At 37.5% G+C, this 18,636-nt stretch overlaps 1 protein-coding gene across 1 annotated transcript in view; it reads right to left on the reverse strand.

Moving 5' to 3' along the window:
- Positions 1-262: 262 nt before the first annotated feature.
- The window catches only part of LOC108718135 (neuronal tyrosine-phosphorylated phosphoinositide-3-kinase adapter 2), an 82,673-nt gene continuing 64,299 nt past the window's right edge, over positions 263-18,636 (reverse strand). The window contains exons 5-8 of the mRNA XM_041564950.1: positions 17,011-17,223; positions 13,883-13,986; positions 12,531-12,632; positions 263-1,126 (exon numbers count right to left, since the gene is read on the reverse strand). Of these exons, the coding sequence (XP_041420884.1) occupies positions 899-1,126; positions 12,531-12,632; positions 13,883-13,986; positions 17,011-17,223 (647 nt within the window). The 3' untranslated portion in view covers positions 263-898. The remainder of the gene's footprint in view (positions 1,127-12,530; positions 12,633-13,882; positions 13,987-17,010; positions 17,224-18,636) is intronic.

Consider the following 18,636-nt stretch of genomic DNA (forward strand, 5'->3'; position numbering starts at 1 on the left):
AGGCATTTATATTTAAGTCAAATGTTAAAGTAATGACGTTCTTATAATAAAGTTAAAAATTCTTTTTATACCATCCGTCCCACAGCTCTTTTTCTACTGTAAATACGTTTCCTGTTTTACACTACTCCCATCCAATAAAACAATTTCTGCTGCATCTTATTATATGAACCTAATATGCCTTCTCGCCGTGCATTCATTATATTGCATTATTTCCGCTTGTCAACATGTACAATATTAGTCTTCATCACAGTGAACTATGGTCTCCTGATGAATAATAACTGGTTTATTGTCTGTCCTATACATCTACCCCATGTTATACAAGCAAAAATAGGTTTGTGAGGAGCAATTTTAAAGATACATACAGGACACCAGGTAGGTAGTATACTTCTTAGTACTCTGACGATGAAAATCTAGAACACTATACTGTAAAACGTAACTTCTTTTCTCTTTCTGGTTTCTTTTGTAGTACATAAATAATTGATCTCATTTTTTTTTCCATTTCAGTAGCTAATAGAAATATAAGGAGAACACAAGCTTCAGTAGAAAATTTTCCAAAGCATTGCCAAAGGGAACATCAAAGAATGACTTGGTTATTAATAACAATTATTAACATTACACAAAATATCAAAATTATCATTTATAACATTTTTTAACAGTTGTGTTTACTTTTTTTTTTAAAAGTAATAAATTAATTAGGTATTTACATTTAATATTCTCTTTTATATATGCACTCAAAAAATGATATATATTTGTGACTTGAAGTAGGGAGATCTTCTTTGATTTTGCAGGAGGCAAACATTGAAGAGCACATGGAATTCTAGTACCCTAAAGAGTCAACAATTACTAGATGAGCACTGCTACCTGTGCAATTCAAACCTTAGTACTGGGTAGGCTTGCATCATATGGCAGTGTCCCAAAACACAGTTTGCTGTTGGGAATTAGAAGGAGGGCTGAATTTCTTGGCTCCATTACTCTTTTTCCAGCTTGGCAGGATAGGCATGCTTTCTTGTTTACACAGAGCCTTCTCAGTTTTTTGTCTTGATTGTATCTCTTTGCACAGAGAACGTTTTTTCTCAATCATTTCCATCATGGTGTGGTCACCACAAAGCCACTGCATAGATGGCATCTGTCAAACAGAGTTACACGGAAACATCATTTCATTATCTGTAATCGTGTAGACACTTTCTTTTTAAGATACAAATGTTCCTTACTGTGCACTATAGGCAAAAGGAAGGTTAAAAGAACAGGCACATTACCCCATGTTAATTAAACCTTGTTGTGTTTGGTTTTGCATGAATACGTGTGGTGCAAGAAAATATTTTTTAAAAATGCAAAAACTCAAATGAACTGTATTCTTTATTGTGCCTTAGACTATAAAATTACAACTTCTGACCTTTAGAGGTATTCTTTTTTGAGTGCATTGTTCAGTTTTTTTTCCATTTCTGCTTTTTATACGTAGTTTGATCTCTTAATAACTTTCATGGCGTTCGTGATTTTAGAGATAATCAGTTTAAACGTGGTTTCAAAAAACTCTAAAATTCAACCTTTGATAAATGGGCCTCCCTATGCTCATCTGCCATCTATAAAACTGTACCAGCTACCTGTTCACATAAAATCTGCTTTCTAACTACATGCTAGAATAATGATGACATGGTAAATAGTTTATAGGATTGTGAGTAGTGATGGGTGAATTTGTCCCGATTTGCTTTGCCGAAAGTTTAGCGAATTTACCGTAATATTTGTGAAATGGTGAAAAATGTGTGAAATGCATTGGGCGTCAATGGGCGTCAAACTTTTTCTGATGTGCATCAAGTTTGACACCCGCAACAATTTTTAGTCACTGGGCGTCAGAATAATTTTGAAGCGGCAGATTTTTTGTTGCTGAATTTTCACCGCAGTTTAGCTTATTTATTTGCTGTCGGCAAAACACAGAAATTCGCTTGCGAATTCGTGCCTGACGAATTTATTTGCCCGTCACTAATTGTGACGAATATGGCAAGCAAAATAATTAATCAATATTCATTACAATGCCATTAAAACAAATGGTTTTAGTAGCATTTTACTACTTTGAGAAGACTTCATTATAGGGAGGAACATGATTTGCTGAATTCCAGGCAGCCTCCTCAGCCCATGATCTCCTTTCTCCCCCCCCCATGTCTACATTGGAGGAAGGAACTGAAAGAGGGGAACGTGGATATTTACTGGGTGTATTGTTTGTAGTTGGTCTGCTGTACCTATAGTTATGCCACTGCTTCTATGTTTTAACAATTACTTGGACATCTCTTCAACTACTCCAACCTTGAGTCTGAGCTTTTATAACTGGGAAATACAAACACTGGTGGAAACTCGTGAGGTATGCTGAAGTAGTAATCATTACTATTTTCTGTTTCATAAATAAGGTTTTTTTTGTGCATTTCTCAGATCGTCAATTCCCTTGCTACAGTTACAGACAACATTTATATGGAAATCATTGTGTTTGTGATTAAGTGTGGCAGGCTGAGAGAAACCTTATTTTGACTAAGAACTGTATAATGCATTGTTAATAATAGCTATTTTAAATTCAGTATATTTAGGACCCTTTTCTGATAAATTTGTTTCTCATAAAAATAACTTTGTATTGCACAGTTTGCCTACATATTCTGCTGACATGCCAATGTGCTGGTTAGTTTGCTGCTTAACCAAAAGAGTTGATAGCAGCCAGCTTGCACTCTGCATTTCAGCCATTTGCAATTTATTTGTTGTGAAAACGATTGATTTCTATCCAGGTAGGTAATATTAGAGATGTCGCGAACTGTTCGCCGGCGAACTTGTTCGCGCGAACATCGGGTGTTCGCGCTCGCCGGAAGTTCGCGAACGTCGCGCGACGTTCGCCATTTTGGGTTCGCCATTGTTGGCGCTTTTTTTTGCCCTCTCACCCCAGACCAGCAGGTACATGGCAGCCAATCAGGAAGCTCTCCCCTGGACCACTCCCCTTCCCTATAAAAACCGAAGCCCTGCAGCGTTTTTTCACTCTGCCTGTGTGTGCTGAAGAGATAGTGTAGGGAGAGAGCTGCTGCCTGTTAGTGATTTCAGGGACAGTTGAAAGTTTGCTGGCTAGTAATCGTTTTGATACTGCTCTGTTATTGGAGGGACAGAAGTCTGCAGGGGTTTGAGGGACATTTAAGCTTAGGTAGCTTTGCTGGCTAGTAATCTACCTTCTACTGCAGTGCTCTGTATGTAGCTGCAGTGGGCAGCTGTCCTGCTTCTGATCTCATCTGCTGACTGCTGCAATAACAGTAGTCCTTGTAAGGACTGCTTTTATTTATTTTTTTGTTGTTTTACTACTACTACTACTACTACTACTATAAGAGCCCAGTGCTATTAGTCTAGCAGTGTTGGGGAGTGGGACTGGTGTGCTAATCTGCTGCTCCTAGTAGTTCAGCAGCACCAACTTTAATTTTTTTTTTTTAATATTCATTTTTTTTTTATTTTACTTTTTTTTATTTTACTACCGCTGTAGTAGTGTATAAGTTGACCTTTTAGGCATTATTTGCCCTGTAGGCATTATTTGCACACTGTTTTCTTCAACCCGCCATCGAGCTGTGTGACCTTGTTCACATTCTGTCTAAATATCCATAATATTACCGTCTCCAGAAAAAAACACCGGAGTCACTTTTTTCAAGCAGCCATAATATATTTTACGTAATCCGTATCCACCGCTGTAGTAGTGTATACGTTGGCCTTGTAGGCATTATTTGCACACTGTTTTCTTCAACCCGCCATCGAGCTGTGTGACCTTGTTCCCATTCTGTCTAAATATCCATAATATTACCGTCTCCAGAAAAAACACCGGAGTCACTTTTTTCAAGCAGCATTCATATATTTTACGTAATCCGTATCCACCGCTGTAGTAGTGTATACGTTGGCCTTGTAGGCATTATTTGCACACTGTTTTCTTCAACCCGCCATCGAGCTGTGTGACCTTGTTCCCATTCTGTCTAAATATCCATAATATTACCGTCTCCAGAAAAAACACCGGAGTCACTTTTTTCAAGCAGCATTCATATATTTTACGTAATCCGTATCCACCGCTGTAGTAGTGTATACGTTGGCCTTGTAGGCATTATTTGCACACTGTTTTCTTCAACCCGCCATCGAGCTGTGTGACCTTGTTCCCATTCTTTCTAAATATCCATAATATTACCGTCTCCAGAAAAAACACCGGAGTCACTTTTTTCAAGCAGCATTCATATATTTTACGTAATCCGTATCCACCGCTGTAGTAGTGTATACGTTGGCCTTGTAGGCATTATTTGCACAGTGTTTTCTTCAACCCGCCATCGAGCTGTGTGAGCTTGTTCACATTTTGTCTAAATATTGATAATATTATCGTCTCTAGAAAAACCACTTGAGTTACTTTTTTTCAAGCAGCATTCATATATTTTACGTAATCCGTATCCACCGCTGTAGTAGTGTATACGTTGACCTTGTAGGCATTATTTGCACACTGTTTTCTTCAACCCGCCATCGAGCTGTGTGACCTTGTTCACATTTTGTCTAAATATTGATAATATTATCGTCTCTAGAAAAACCACTTGAGTTACTTTTTTTCAAGCAGCATTCATATATTTTACGTAATCCGTATCCACCGCTGTAGTAGTGTATACGTTGACCTTGTAGGCATTATTTGCACACTGTTTTCTTCAACCCGCCATCGAGCTGTGTGACCTTGTTCACATTTTGTCTAAATATTGATAATATTATCGTCTCTAGAAAAACCACTTGAGTTACTTTTTTTCAAGCAGCATTCATATATTTTACGTAATCCGTATCCACCGCTGTAGTAGTGTATACGTTGGCCTTGTAGGCATTATTTGCACAGTGTTTTCTTCAACCCGCCATCGAGCTGTGTGAGCTTGTTCACATTTTGTCTAAATATTGATAATATTATCGTCTCTAGAAAAACCACTTGAGTTACTTTTTTTCAAGCAGCATTCATATATTTTACGTAATCCGTATCCACCGCTGTAGTAGTGTATACGTTGACCTTGTAGGCATTGTTTGCCCAGTTTTTTTGGCCGCAGCCACTGAAGCACAGAGGCCAGAAAAAATATGCCATATAAATGCTGAAAATAGTCATTTTTTGCCATACGTTGACTCAACGTATATGGCAAAAAATTACTATTTTCAGCATTTATATGGCATATTTTTTCTGGCAACTGTGCTTCAGTGGCTGCGACCAAAAAAACTGGGCAAACAATGCCTACAAGGTCAACGTATGGCAAAAAATGACTATTTTCAGCATTTATATGGCATATTTTTTCTGGCAACTGTGCTTCAGTGGCTGCAACCAAAAAAACTGGGCAAACAATGTCTACAAGGTCAACGTATGGCGAAAAATTACTATTTTCAGCATTTATATGGCATATTTTTTCTGGCTACTGTGCTTCAGTGGCTGCGTCCAAAAAAACTGGGCAAACAATGCCTACAAGGTCAACGTATGGCAGTTGTTTAAAGAGAACAGTAGATTACTAGCCAGCAAAGCTACCTAAGCTAAAATGTCCCTCAAATCCCTGCAGACTTCTGTCCCTCCAATACAGAGCAGTATCAAGCAGATTACTAGCCAGCAAACTTACTATCATCTGTCCCTGAAATCACTAACAGCTCTCCCCCTACACTATCTCTTCCAAGCACACACAGGCAGATTTTTCAGATACATTTTTGCCCTTGATCCCCCTCTGGCATGCCACTGTCCAGGTCGTTGCACCCTTTAAACAACTTTAAAATCATTTTTCTGGCCAGAAATGTCTTTTCTAGATGTTAAAGTTCGCCTTCCCATTGAAGTCTATGGGGTTCGCGAACCGTTCGCGAACCGCTCGCGTTTTTGCGCAAGTTCGCGAATATGTTCGCGAACTTTTTTTCCGACGTTCGCTACATCCCTAGGTAATATATCTGGCTTAATGCCCTTCTACTTTCTAGAGAATATGTGTAAAACTCAGTATGGAAAGCAGGGGAATTCCAAGTACTAGAGTCCATCACTGTGGGAGGGGTTGCATTACATTGTATGTTTAAGTGGGGTTGGGAAATGGTTCTTATGAGTAACATGGCTTCCTTTTAGTCTCAGGATTCATGCATGTCTGTGTTAAAAAATACATTGATATTTTCAAGTTACAGTTTTCACATTACCCCAACTGAATAAGCTGAAGGCAGTAAGATGTGGGAGTATATTTTCCCTTTAAATGAGACCCAAACCCCTTTTTATTAAAATCCCCAGCCCCCCTACCCTACATAGACCCCCCCTCCCTAACTCTTTACTTATCCCTCGTTGCAGATTCAGGGCATCCGAGTTCACAGGCACCACCTTCTTCTCTTCAGTAATCTTTGGGAAGAGAGTGGTGTAATGGCGCATGTGCAGTTGGCGCAATCCTCTGGTCCCGATCAACTGGGCATGCGCCGAAAGCCACAGAAATTTCTGAAGCACCGGAAGATGACCCAAGATTACCGAAGAGATGCAGATGGCACTCGTGAACTCCAATGCCCTAAATCTGCAACGAGGGGTAAGTAAAGAGTTAGGGGCATTGACCCAGGATTGAACAATGGATACTTAGGTCTCCGAGGAAGTACGTTGTTACAAAATGCGTTAGACCCTGGGTTGTTCTTTTTAATTGAATGTAACAATAAAGATGGATGGTTTTAAACAGGCAATGAACTGAGCGATCCATGACTTCTGGAGTGCACTGAAACGTCTGGATTTCTTGGTGATATTGCCGTCCTTAGCGACAGAATCGGGGCGGCAGCACCTGGGTCACACTACAAAGTAGGTAAGCCTACTATGGGTGGATTTGCCTAAAATTAAAAAGAGAAGGGTTCGGGGCCAGGAGCACCCAAATTACTTAAACTAAATGGTGAGCAGCTTTTTATGGGTTTTGCTATAAATGGATTGGTTGGGGAGAAATTTACACAGAAGAAACTCCCATCATGGGTGCTGGTTTTTTGTATATAATTTTGTGCATTTACCCAGGGTAACACCTAGGCTGGGGGGGAGCAAGGAGGGGGGGGGGGTCTATGTAGGGTAGGGGGGTATGGGATTTTAATAAAAAGGGTTTGGTTCTCATTAAACAAAGCTTTGGAAACACTGTGGCTGGAATGACACAATTGAAAAGATCACTTAAGTTATTTAAACCCTTGTAGATACCCCACTGCTTCTTCATTTTCTCCATAAGGGGTTTATAAAGTAGATTCTAGACTTGCTAAATCTGAGCAATGTTTCTGTTTCTGTTGTCATCACATAATATCAGGGATTTGAACTCCACTCAAGGTGCCATTCCCCAACCTGAAATCCTCAGTCTGATAAATGGCCATGTCACTCAGCCTAAAGTCTAACGTTGTATTGGATTTATACTCCACTAAGCAATAAAGCAGCTGTCTGAGCACTGACAGAATATTTTGAGAGGACATTTATTTTTTGACATTAACTTTCAGATGAAACGAAACTACTTTAAGTAAACCTTTTCTTTCAATCCAAAGTCACATTTAGACTTTGAAATAATATATCAATGCACAGTAAAATACAGATAAGCATTGTTAAAGAAAAATTGAGTTTAAGGAAAAATGTGTTTTTAGTACTTATGTTCTTTTAGTACTTATGCATTAACACAATCCAACCCAATTGTTTTTGGATTCGACTGAACACAGATTCTTCCACAAAAGACTAGGCCTTATAAGTAAATGATTATAAACCAAAACATGTTCAGATGTGGGAAATTTAAAAAACTGCATTTATTGTGTGTCTTAAAATCTATAACACCCTTCATTGTGTGCATAAAACACATGTTAAGGGTGTAAAAATCTTACTGGAGGGTCTTAGTATGTTGCAAATCAATTTTCAAGACCTATCATTTAGCTGCTGTGCAGCGTTTGGTTTATCTGTTGATTCATTTTGGAGAGAACAATATTGGTAAGATCCCACTGTACCTTGCATAGATCAGGTTCTTTGCTGTAAATAAATGTTACATTGTGGCATGCACAAATAATGCTATATCTATAGGTTTGCTATATCTATATAGCACTTCTGCCTTGCAATGTAGGGGTCCAGAGTTTGTTTCTTGCCAGGACACTATTTGCAAGGAGTTTATATGTTCCCACTGGGTCAGCATGGGTTTTCTCTTGGTATTCTGGTTTCCTCTCACGCTACAAATACATAGACAGGTTTATTGGCTTCTGATTAAACTGACACTGGTATGTGCGAATGGGTTATGGACCCTAGATTGTAGACAGTATAATTGAAGAGACCCCGCTAGAATTATGTCCTGGAAGTTGATTTTAATTAATATGTGATATGGAAAATTTTAAACTTTCCTTATTATACTTTTGATCCAGAGCAGCTCTGATAGTGACCGGTGCATGCTCATTCTCTCCTTTAACTGTCTAGTGGTTTTCCCATAGTATAGAAATCCACATGGGCACTTTATGATGTATACAACATTCCAAGATGTGCACGTAAGCATGTGCTTTAGAGTATCTTTCTTGCCTGTATGTGGATGATGTGCACATCTCAGAATGTTGTATACTGTACATCATAAAGTGCCCATGTGGATATCTATACTGTGTGAAAACCACTAGACAGTTAAAGGATAGAATCAGCATGCAACGGTCCACTATTAGAGCTGCTCTGGATCAAAAGTCTAATAAGGAAAGTAAAAAAGATGTCAAACAGGACATCTCTAAACAACCATTGGCACAGCACTGGCTTGCAGCTAAACATCCTGTTTCCTCATTAAAATGCATGCCCATTGATTGCATTCCAGATCTGCCGCAAGGAGGCAATCTACATTGTATGATACTACAGAGGAAGTCATTCTGGATTTATGAGCTTAAGTGTGTGACCCCCAGGGGCGTCAATAGCTCATTGTGCCTGAACTGTTTTTTTGTGAAAAGGCATCTGTGTCTGGAACATTGTTTCTTCCCATAGATGCACTTAACTGACTTAGTTAAGGGAATGCAATGCTGTATAACTGAAGAGACCCCACTAGCATTATGATCTGGAGGTTAATTTTAATTAATATGTGATATGTAAAGTTTTAAAGACACATAGAATAAAGTGTAATATGTTTTTAGAATTTAGTGCAATTGTTAGCACCGCAAAATTGGGTTCATGTTCACACCGCCTCTGTTGGATGGGATATTAAACACTTTTTTAGATGTTTTATTATCACATTTATAAAATGAATTGTAAATGTAAAAATAATAAATAATAATTTCAGTTGCTTTAAAATCAAGTAGTGATGTACAGTTTACCTGCTTTTCAGAATAAGTGCAATAAATAGGGCTGAAGATACTTTTTGCCAAATGTTTTATTCAGACAAATTTATATTTCTGTTATTTCTTGAGCTAAGCAGGGAGATGGAAGCTACTCCACATTTGGTCCTTGTCAGGTTGATAATTAGATTTCCAGAGCACTTTCCCAGCATTATGAGTTCCTGCTAATTAAACAGTCACAACAAATGGTGAAAGGAATGGGTCATGTACTGCAAATCTAATTATTTACCTCGCAAGGACCAAACATGGGGTATATACAATTTACCTATTAGCTCAAGAAATAACAAAAACACAACAGATTCTATTTCTCAATGGAGGGGTGGACCCTTTCTAATTGCAAGGTTGGAAGTTCAGTTCGTGAGAAGCTGCTGTTAATACATTATTTACTGTATATCTACTGCAGTGATAAGTTATCTTGCCGGGCAACCAACAGACAAAGATTAGCACAGTCTTCATATGGCGCCAAATAGGAGGATGGATAAGAATTTTCTACAGAAAGATTTTCAGGAGTTTGGGATGTAAGAGAAATAGTCCCTTGATTCTCTGTGGCCTTCTCATTCATGCTGTGTGTGAGAATGGGGGAGCTTGTCAATTAGCTGTGAAAACCAAAGGACTCCACTATTACAACAAGGACTTATGTGTTTGGGGTTAATAGGATATATATTTTTTTTAATCCTGGATATCATATTGTGCATTCAGGTTGTTGTAGACTCAGATGGTGCTATAGATGCTCATATGAAAAAAGATTGGCACAGTTCAATTCATATGACTCAAAATGTTCACAGAACAGTTTTTCACTAGTGATGGGCGAATTTATTCGCCAGGCACGAATTCGCTGCGAATTTGCGCGATTCGCGTCCAGCGAATAAATTCGCGAAACGCCCGCGAAAATTCGCCGAAATTCGCCGTTTCGCGAATTTCGCGCGAAATTCGCGAGTTTTTCGGCGAAGCGAAACGGCGCAAATTCGCCCATCACTATTTTTCACCCTGAACTATTATTATTTTAATAGTCATTATTTTACTGCACCTAAAATAAATGAATAATAAATTTAAGGAAGCTCTGCAGAAGATCAGAAGCTGAGCCAGGCTGGGCATATGATTTATTCCTGCTGTCGGCAAAACCCTCCTGCCACTTCTACAACCGGCATCTTTCCTAAAACTGGAAAATCTTCTCCTGTGACATAAGAGGCTACATTTTTTGTCGGACACCTATTTTCCCCACCCAGTAATCTGGATCCCCAACTTCTAAAACTATGAATGGTTTCTTGGCTATTACTAGTCAAGGTATGCCTATAATCAGAGGTGTTATATAAATCCATAAAATAATAAGCAAAATAAATTAATAAGAAATACATGCAAGACACTGCATCCAGATTGACCTATTTTAAACACAATGCTTTGAAATCCTCACTCATTGGCAAACAGATTTTCCAATTATCCAACAAAATAATTGTATCTTAAATAGCAATATTATTTGCTGTATTTACTGTATTAAGGTGGAAAAAATGACCTGATTGTACAACAATAAATAATGAAGACAAGTGATTTAAAGTTCTTTATTAATAATGTGCGCAATTTATGCTTAAAGTAAAAATACTCCTAATGAATAGGCCTTTATACTGAAAATGTGTTTTCCTGTTGTTCACTTAATACAGTATTCTGTAGATCAGTTGTAACAGTGGTTCCCTCTCAGAGGTCGGTTACGGTAAGATTGTGGAGATAGGGTGAGATTTCTGGTGAACACTTATTTTGTGGTAAATATTCGTGGACCATCAATCAATATTTTCATATACTGTAACTGCTCAAACACGCCAAGGAGACCCTGACCAGTTTTTTTTTTCCCAAAGAAGGGTTGAACAAAATATCCTAAAACTCACCTCCATATAGAGTTTTTTTCCATTTATTTTAATAAACAGTGTACAGAGAAAAGGGTTGGTTTCTATAAACCTTATTTTTTATTATATTTTTATAGTAATGTATATTTAAGAAGCTGCACAAATAACTACAGTATGAGTTATGTAGCAGTTTGTGTTATATGACTGGTTGCTTGTTTTAAATTTGCCATTTCACACAAGAAAATAAACCAGTATCGGATCAAAGGGTTTTATAGGTGTTATAAAGCCGGTTTCAGATGAAAAAGTTTCTTTGCTATTGTATTGCTAGAATGGCTTAGCAAACTGATACCTTGAGTATAAATGCTATGAAAACACTTGGTGGTTGTGGCTGCAACTGTGTTATTATTTCATTCCTAAAGTTTATTTTGTGTAAACTGCTCCAAAGATCTTTGCAAATGGAAATAATAAGAGGGCCGTCAACACATTGTGCATTGAAGATTCTTGCTCTGATTTAGTTGGTTGATTTTCTTTACAAGCTATAAGAATCATTGTCCTTATTATTTGTCCCAGAAGTTTAAAAAGTCTTTTAAATAGTTTCCAAACCAGCACTCCCTTTTGTGTAAAAAGTATAATCTTTTATTGTTGCATCAATACCCAACGTTTCGGTCCCTATTGGGACCTTTTTCAAGGATCATCCAATCCAATAGGGACCGAAACGTTGGGTATTGATGCAACAATAAAAGATTATACTTTTTACACAAAAGGGAGTGCTGGTTTGGAAACTATTGGTGTATACACGATTTACCATGCACCCTTCCGTCTATTGAGATTGGCTTTGAAGTGCAGATACTCGTCTGAAAGTTATATATATATATATATATATATATATATATATATATATATATATATATATATATATATATATAATGTCAGGACTTACTGAGTTTCGAACCCTGTTCTCCTATGAGTTATTTTTCCCCCAAATATATGCCTGCCTTCTGATTAATCTCTCGACCCATCTCGTTATCTTGCCCTGGACCAATAAGCTTGTTCATAGGTCAGGCTATTTCTGTGATCTAGCCTCTTGTTTCTGTGACTTCCTATCTTGTATCCTGTTATTGCGACTCTCCCTCTGGTTCCTTGTTCCTGATTCCCTGCTTTGTTCCCGATCCCCTGCCTTGTTCCCGATTCCCTGCATTGTTCCTGCTCTTGGATTCCCTGGATCTGACTCCTATCCTGTCCCTTGACTTTGCTTGTGTGCCGACTGCCTCGACTCTTAGCCTGATTCTGGATTCTGTCTCTGCCTACCGATTTCCAGCATACAGTCTGTATATTCATTGTGGGCACCGTTACTTGAGTTTATTAAAATATTCTTTCACCATTATCATGGATTCTGACCTCAGTACTGCTGTGTATGGTTACATCTCGGGTTACCCAGTCTTTAGGCTCCCAACTTCCTGGTACTCCACGGCGTCTCCCCAGGGAAGACGTGACATATATCTAAGCAAATCAAAATATTTATATTTAATATTTGCTCAAATACAATGTATAATGTTCATCTTATGTAAACATCTAATAATGTGTAAGAATAATTTAAGCAAATGTCATAAAGCCCCAAACAATACGGAAGAGTTAGGCCCCAGGAAGATTGTCATGGTTGCGTTTGCATTAACAGCGAGAGTACTGAAGAATGTCAGTTTATAAACTTGAGTATCTATTCTACACCATAATGCAAAGGTTGTTGACTATTTAAATTATAAACAAGAAGGAAACAAATGTAAAATGTTTGTGTTTCAAATGTAGAAAAGTAGTACTGCAGAATTTTTGGAAACCATATAAAAGACAACAAAGACACTGGATGATCATGCATCTTCTAGCTTTTCCAGAAAGCTTGGTAAATGAATTTAAGAGCCACACACAATTATGCACTCAAAGGAACCAGATATCAGCACAACACAGCTGTGATAGAGTATTTTGATGATGTCTTTATTTTAACTTTTGTCTCAGAATGATAATATCGATATGGATTTCCATGCACAAACATGTAATTTTAAGAAATTTGGCATTTATATGAAGTGTGACTAATCCATTCCCTGCTAGTGGGATTTTAAAGTGAAAGAGTGTCCAGCAGGTGAATCTGGCAATGCAAAGGGTTGTGTATTCCTAGTATATAACAGCCAGAAATAATCCTGTTTATTTGCTATGCCCATGGGCAGGAAAGTGTTTAGCTGCCATAATAAGATGGAAATGATGGCTGTGCAGGTATTTTGTACAGACAATGATAATTCACAGTGTATTACAATCATGCACCAAGACAAAAACAAATGCAAGCTATCTTATTACAGTACAGTCGGGACAATTGTAAAAGATATGTACAAATCATTAACAACTTCAAGTGCTGCAGACAAGACATGAAATCCTAAACAGAAGGTCACAAAATTTATCAAATATTGATAAATTTGTAAGGCCGTAAAAAAGTGCACAAAATGTGGAAAAATTAAAAAAGTACAATCATAAAATGTAACAGTTACAGTTACAGAATGAGTCAACTTTGCGTCCACACATGACTTCTAGAAACAAATCTCCACCAATAAACAAGTGGATGACTTTGTTTGCTAATGACAGACACAGAAACAGAATCAAACGCAGACAGACACACAGATCTGAAACATATATGGTAGACAGAGACGTGGAACGTATTTGGCATGTTGCATCACATGGCGTCATTCACTATTGGGAAACGGCGGTACCTGGCTCTGTTGTTGCTCACTTGCTTGCCTGAGGGGGGTAACTGATGGAGGAGGCACACCTGAAGTGGAAGCTGATCGACCTAATTTGCAGCTGATTCTCATTTCTGTATGACAAAAGGAAAGCACAGATTTTAAAATGATAGGCAACCTTATACAGAAAATAAAATGCATGTGTTGGTCACCTATATTGTCCTAAAGCACAATCCCCCTTTCACTATTACTGCAAAACATTATTATCAATTATGTAGTAAAGGTGTCATTCTCCCCCACTTGTAGGAATTATAGAAAATAGAGCATTTGTTCACTGCCTAGGCTATTTTTGGAAGAAAAAAATAATAGTGGAGACAATGGAAATTGCCTACCACATTAGCCCATACATGCTGAGCATGCCCATACCATGGCCTACATTTAACACTTCCACTAAAGCAGACTCCTGCAAACAGAGAACCTCATTGAGACAACCTGGTTTTTTTTCCTATCCTTTTTTTTCTTATTTTCTTCTTTCTGGGAACTGGTATATACATATATAGCTAGCTACCACTAACCAGCATGACCTCTGACCCAGTTCAACCATTGCCTTCCTCTGTAGACAAGGGGCATTGAGACCAATCCATCATCATCAAGTTATTCTGTAAACAGGCAACAAAAAGAAAATGAAAGAAAACAAATGCTTTCACAGCAAGGTGGTAAGTCCCCCACATCTACAGCAATTAGTTAGAATCTATACAATTGGCACAGAAGGACCTTTGTTAACCCTGCTGCAAATGCAGATTCTCCAAAAATTGCAATGGTGTGGCTGTCTGAAGAGGATGAAGAATGATCCTCAGGGGAAGCAAACTCTTACTAGTCTATACACCCTAACCATGGCTGGGATAGTGTTGCTTTACCCTCTAACTTGAGCAAGTCATAGTTTGATGCTGATAAAATCAGCATCCATTTTAGATCTAAAACACCTACATTTGTTTGTACATAAACAAATTCAAAATGAAGTCCATCAGATCCATTATTACCAATATGTAACAGGGAGGCTTTTTTACTTCCATCAACGTACAGGACACATATCTACATGTCTCAATCCACAAAAACATCAACAGTGCCTGAGGTCTCACATAGCCCCTTGAGTATATTCAAAAGTAACATCAACCCTAGTGGACTACATTTACCATCATGGATTATCTGTGCTTCCTTAACTAAGTAATCTACTGCTGTGGTATGCTTCCTACTCTACCACCCCTTACAAAACCTGATTTACATGGATGGAATGCACTTTCTACCCCACACAATCCATCATATTTCTTATTCAGACAACACTTGTGGGGGAATGTAATAAAAGTCACAAATAGGGAAACAGCATAAATAAGCATAGAAATGTGCTTTTAATATTCTTCATTAAACTGTTATTTCATTGCTAATTTTAATCTGGTATTCTTAAGAAGTGCTTGAAGATGTCATAATCTTTTTGAGCAAACATAACTTTTTCAGTAAGAACTTTTATTACATTCATTGCACACTGGCGCAAACGATAAAATTCATAAGCCTTCTTCCACTGTCAGAAGAGGTCGCTAAACAGTTTCCAGGTAAGCAAAAAATATTACATTTGCACAAAGGAAAATTTTTTGCACTAAGGCATAACTTTTTGCATTGCGAATATATTTTCAATTGCCGACTTTTATTCCATTCCTCCAAATGTTTCTTATAAGCAGGCCACAGTTTGCAAGTATATAGATAGAAGTTCCTGCATGAGGCTCCTTAGCCTAAAGACATTTTGAGTAGAGGTAGGTCTCTTCACCCAATTTATGTTTCACTTGTCATCTTGTCTCCTAAGGAATTGAGTGAATTCCTTGCATTCTGTGCAAGACTTCTGTACTGCTCTTACAGGACTTCTAGAAAAGGATTTATCAGTAGTATAAGAAATTCCCTTTCTAATTACTAATTCTTTTTTTTTTCTATTTTAAGTGATGCCTGTACATTCACTTTTCTTGACAGTTTCTTGATTTCACAGTATAATTAGGGCCATATCCTAACTAGAACTTTAAATAAAGCATTACAATATGAAACTACTTTTCTTTGTATGCCACTTGGCCACAGCACTTTATTTTACATTGAATATAGCTTTTGTAAGTAATAAATATTTACAGTGAAAGTTAGTTTCTCAGTTTTGTCATTGTACATACTAGATATACTGTATTTCTGTCTTGGGTAGAACAGAGTGTAGATGGGAAGAATATATAAAATGATTATGTGTAATGTTGTGAACCCAGGCAATGGATTATTGTACCTGTGGGGCCCTGTGAGACACTGGGGACTGTTAGAGATTTCTGCATTTGCTAAGAAATTAGTCATGTAGAAAATACACTGATAGGTTAAATGAGCAAACAGTCTGTTATGTTGTTTTTCAGTTCCACACTGACACACAAAAAATATGTAAAAAAACCAGCTCTATTCAAATCCCCCTATCAATTGTGATTAATTGTGATTAATTAAGACATCACTCACATTAGGTATCTTTCTACCTTAAAATATTAATAGCCTATACCCAAATGTAATGGATAGTGATGGGCGAATTCGCGGCGAATTCGCCAGCGTCAAAAAAAATGGACAGGGCGTCCGTTTTTTGGCCGCTGACGCATTTTCGCCAAAAAATCAGATGCCGGTGTCAAAAACGAGACGCCGGCGCCGTTTCGCAAATTTTTCACCGTTTCGCGAATTTCGCATGAAATTTGCGATTTTGGAAACAGTGCAAATTCGCCTATTACTAGTAATGGACAAGAAATAAGGCACCACAGTTCAGAACAATTTCAAAACATAACTATATGTTTATCTTTTGTCCAGAAATCAAGTCTTTAAGCCTCCATAGTAGATATTGTTTTGTCATATTGGACACAAATTTACTTATTGGTACATGCTATTATTGTTGATGAGGGACAGAAGTACAAAGACGTTTTGATCAACTAAATAATACTGTACAGTAGAATGGTATACATGTCCATACAACAACTTGTTTCACATTCGTCTGTAGCACATGGTCACAAGATTATAGTAACAAAATATGCAATTATTGGTTTTAGACATTTTTTACACTGTACATATTATGAACCAAAACATGTCATCATTGTTAACATTGTTACCTGAGCTGTTATTTCCTGCTAGCATTGTTGGGCTAACAGATGATCTTCCAAGCCTACTTGAGACATGAGTTGGACCAGGAGTTCCATCCCATTCCTGAGATTTTACAGAATCTCTTGATGGAGGTGATGAATGATGAACAGCTCGCTCTTTATTTTCCAACTTTGGTAAGGGTTCCGTGCTGTGGCTTCTGACTTTTATTTCATCTGGTGGTTCTAATAATATAATGTACAAATAAATCAACATCAAAAAATATTTCAGAAAGGGGACAAAAAAAACATTTTGATCCATACTGTTTATATCAATGTGTAAGCTATGCTGTAAATTAAGGGTGAATCATCTACCTACTTCATAAATATACTAACATGAGCATTGTGAGTATTACATATATTGATGTCTAGCTTTCTAGCTTTTTGTCTAAAATTCTTTACCAAATTTCCTATGCTTGACAATTTCTTGGGCAACCCCCCCACCTTTTTTAAAACACGTAAAAAGCTATCTTCTATTTCTCTAAGTTGTGATATTGGCATTTGCAGGCAACTAGGCATAAGTTGCAACATTCGGGGGCAGGGATATACTGGTCATGGACCTCTTCTATCTTCTTTCTCCTAGTTTAGCCCTACTGTAAGTCTATGGTACACCAAACCTCCCCACTCACCAATGTACCGTTGCATTATTGCAAGAGAAGAAAGTGCAGGAATCAGCACAGGGGATGGAGGTTGGGGGCGTCTTGGTCGATGCAGCCAAGGTGGGCATCTGGGGAAATTGGTTGTCGTTGCTTGCCTCTGGAACTCTAACCTTTAGGCCAATTTTTGGCCAGAAATGGGTCAGGTTGGCCTATTGGAGGTCGGACAGATAAACTGCATAATCAGTCTAAAAGGCCCAAATGAAAAAAATCTGCCCATATATGGCCAAGAACAAAAAAATATCCCAACAAAAATCCAAATAAATTACTTTTATGTATTTAAATATAGTGTGCTATTTTCCTTCACTGGTAATATGTGTGTGTTTGCTTTAGAGTTACCTATAGGTCTTGTTGATGTTTTTTAATGCTTTTGTAAGTAATAATTACTTAAAGTTCCAAAACTTGTCTGTTTTGTCAACTTCTCAACCTGTCAGTTCAGGTTTCTAACACCAACGATTACAGAAGCACAAATATATATTGCCCCCCCCTCATAAAGGGACATGGGGATCAGATAGGTAAAAACATTAGACAATTATGTAACGATAATGTTATGATAGTTGTTAAAACAAGGTTTAATTGCTGGTATAAAACTCTGCTAAAGTGTTTCACAATTACATTATTTACATACAATAATAGTATATTTACTGGTATATGCTGCATTATCCCGAATGCTTGGGATGTGGAATTTTTTGGATAATGGTTTTTTTCTGTTATTTGTATCACCATAACTTAGGTCTGCTAAAAATCATTTAAACATTATGCAAACCCAATAAGATTGTTTGCAATCAAGATTAATTCATGAAGCTTAGTAACCATGAAGAACAAGGTACTTTTTCATTATTACAGAGAAAAAAGAAATTAGAAGTATATGCTTAGACTTAAGTCTACTAGATTCTTACTACATGTATCTTCATGCAACACTAATGTATTGTTTGTTTCGGTT

This window comes from Xenopus laevis, chromosome 5S (assembly GCF_017654675.1).
Source record: "Xenopus laevis strain J_2021 chromosome 5S, Xenopus_laevis_v10.1, whole genome shotgun sequence".
NCBI classification, from domain to species: domain Eukaryota; kingdom Metazoa; phylum Chordata; class Amphibia; order Anura; family Pipidae; genus Xenopus; species Xenopus laevis.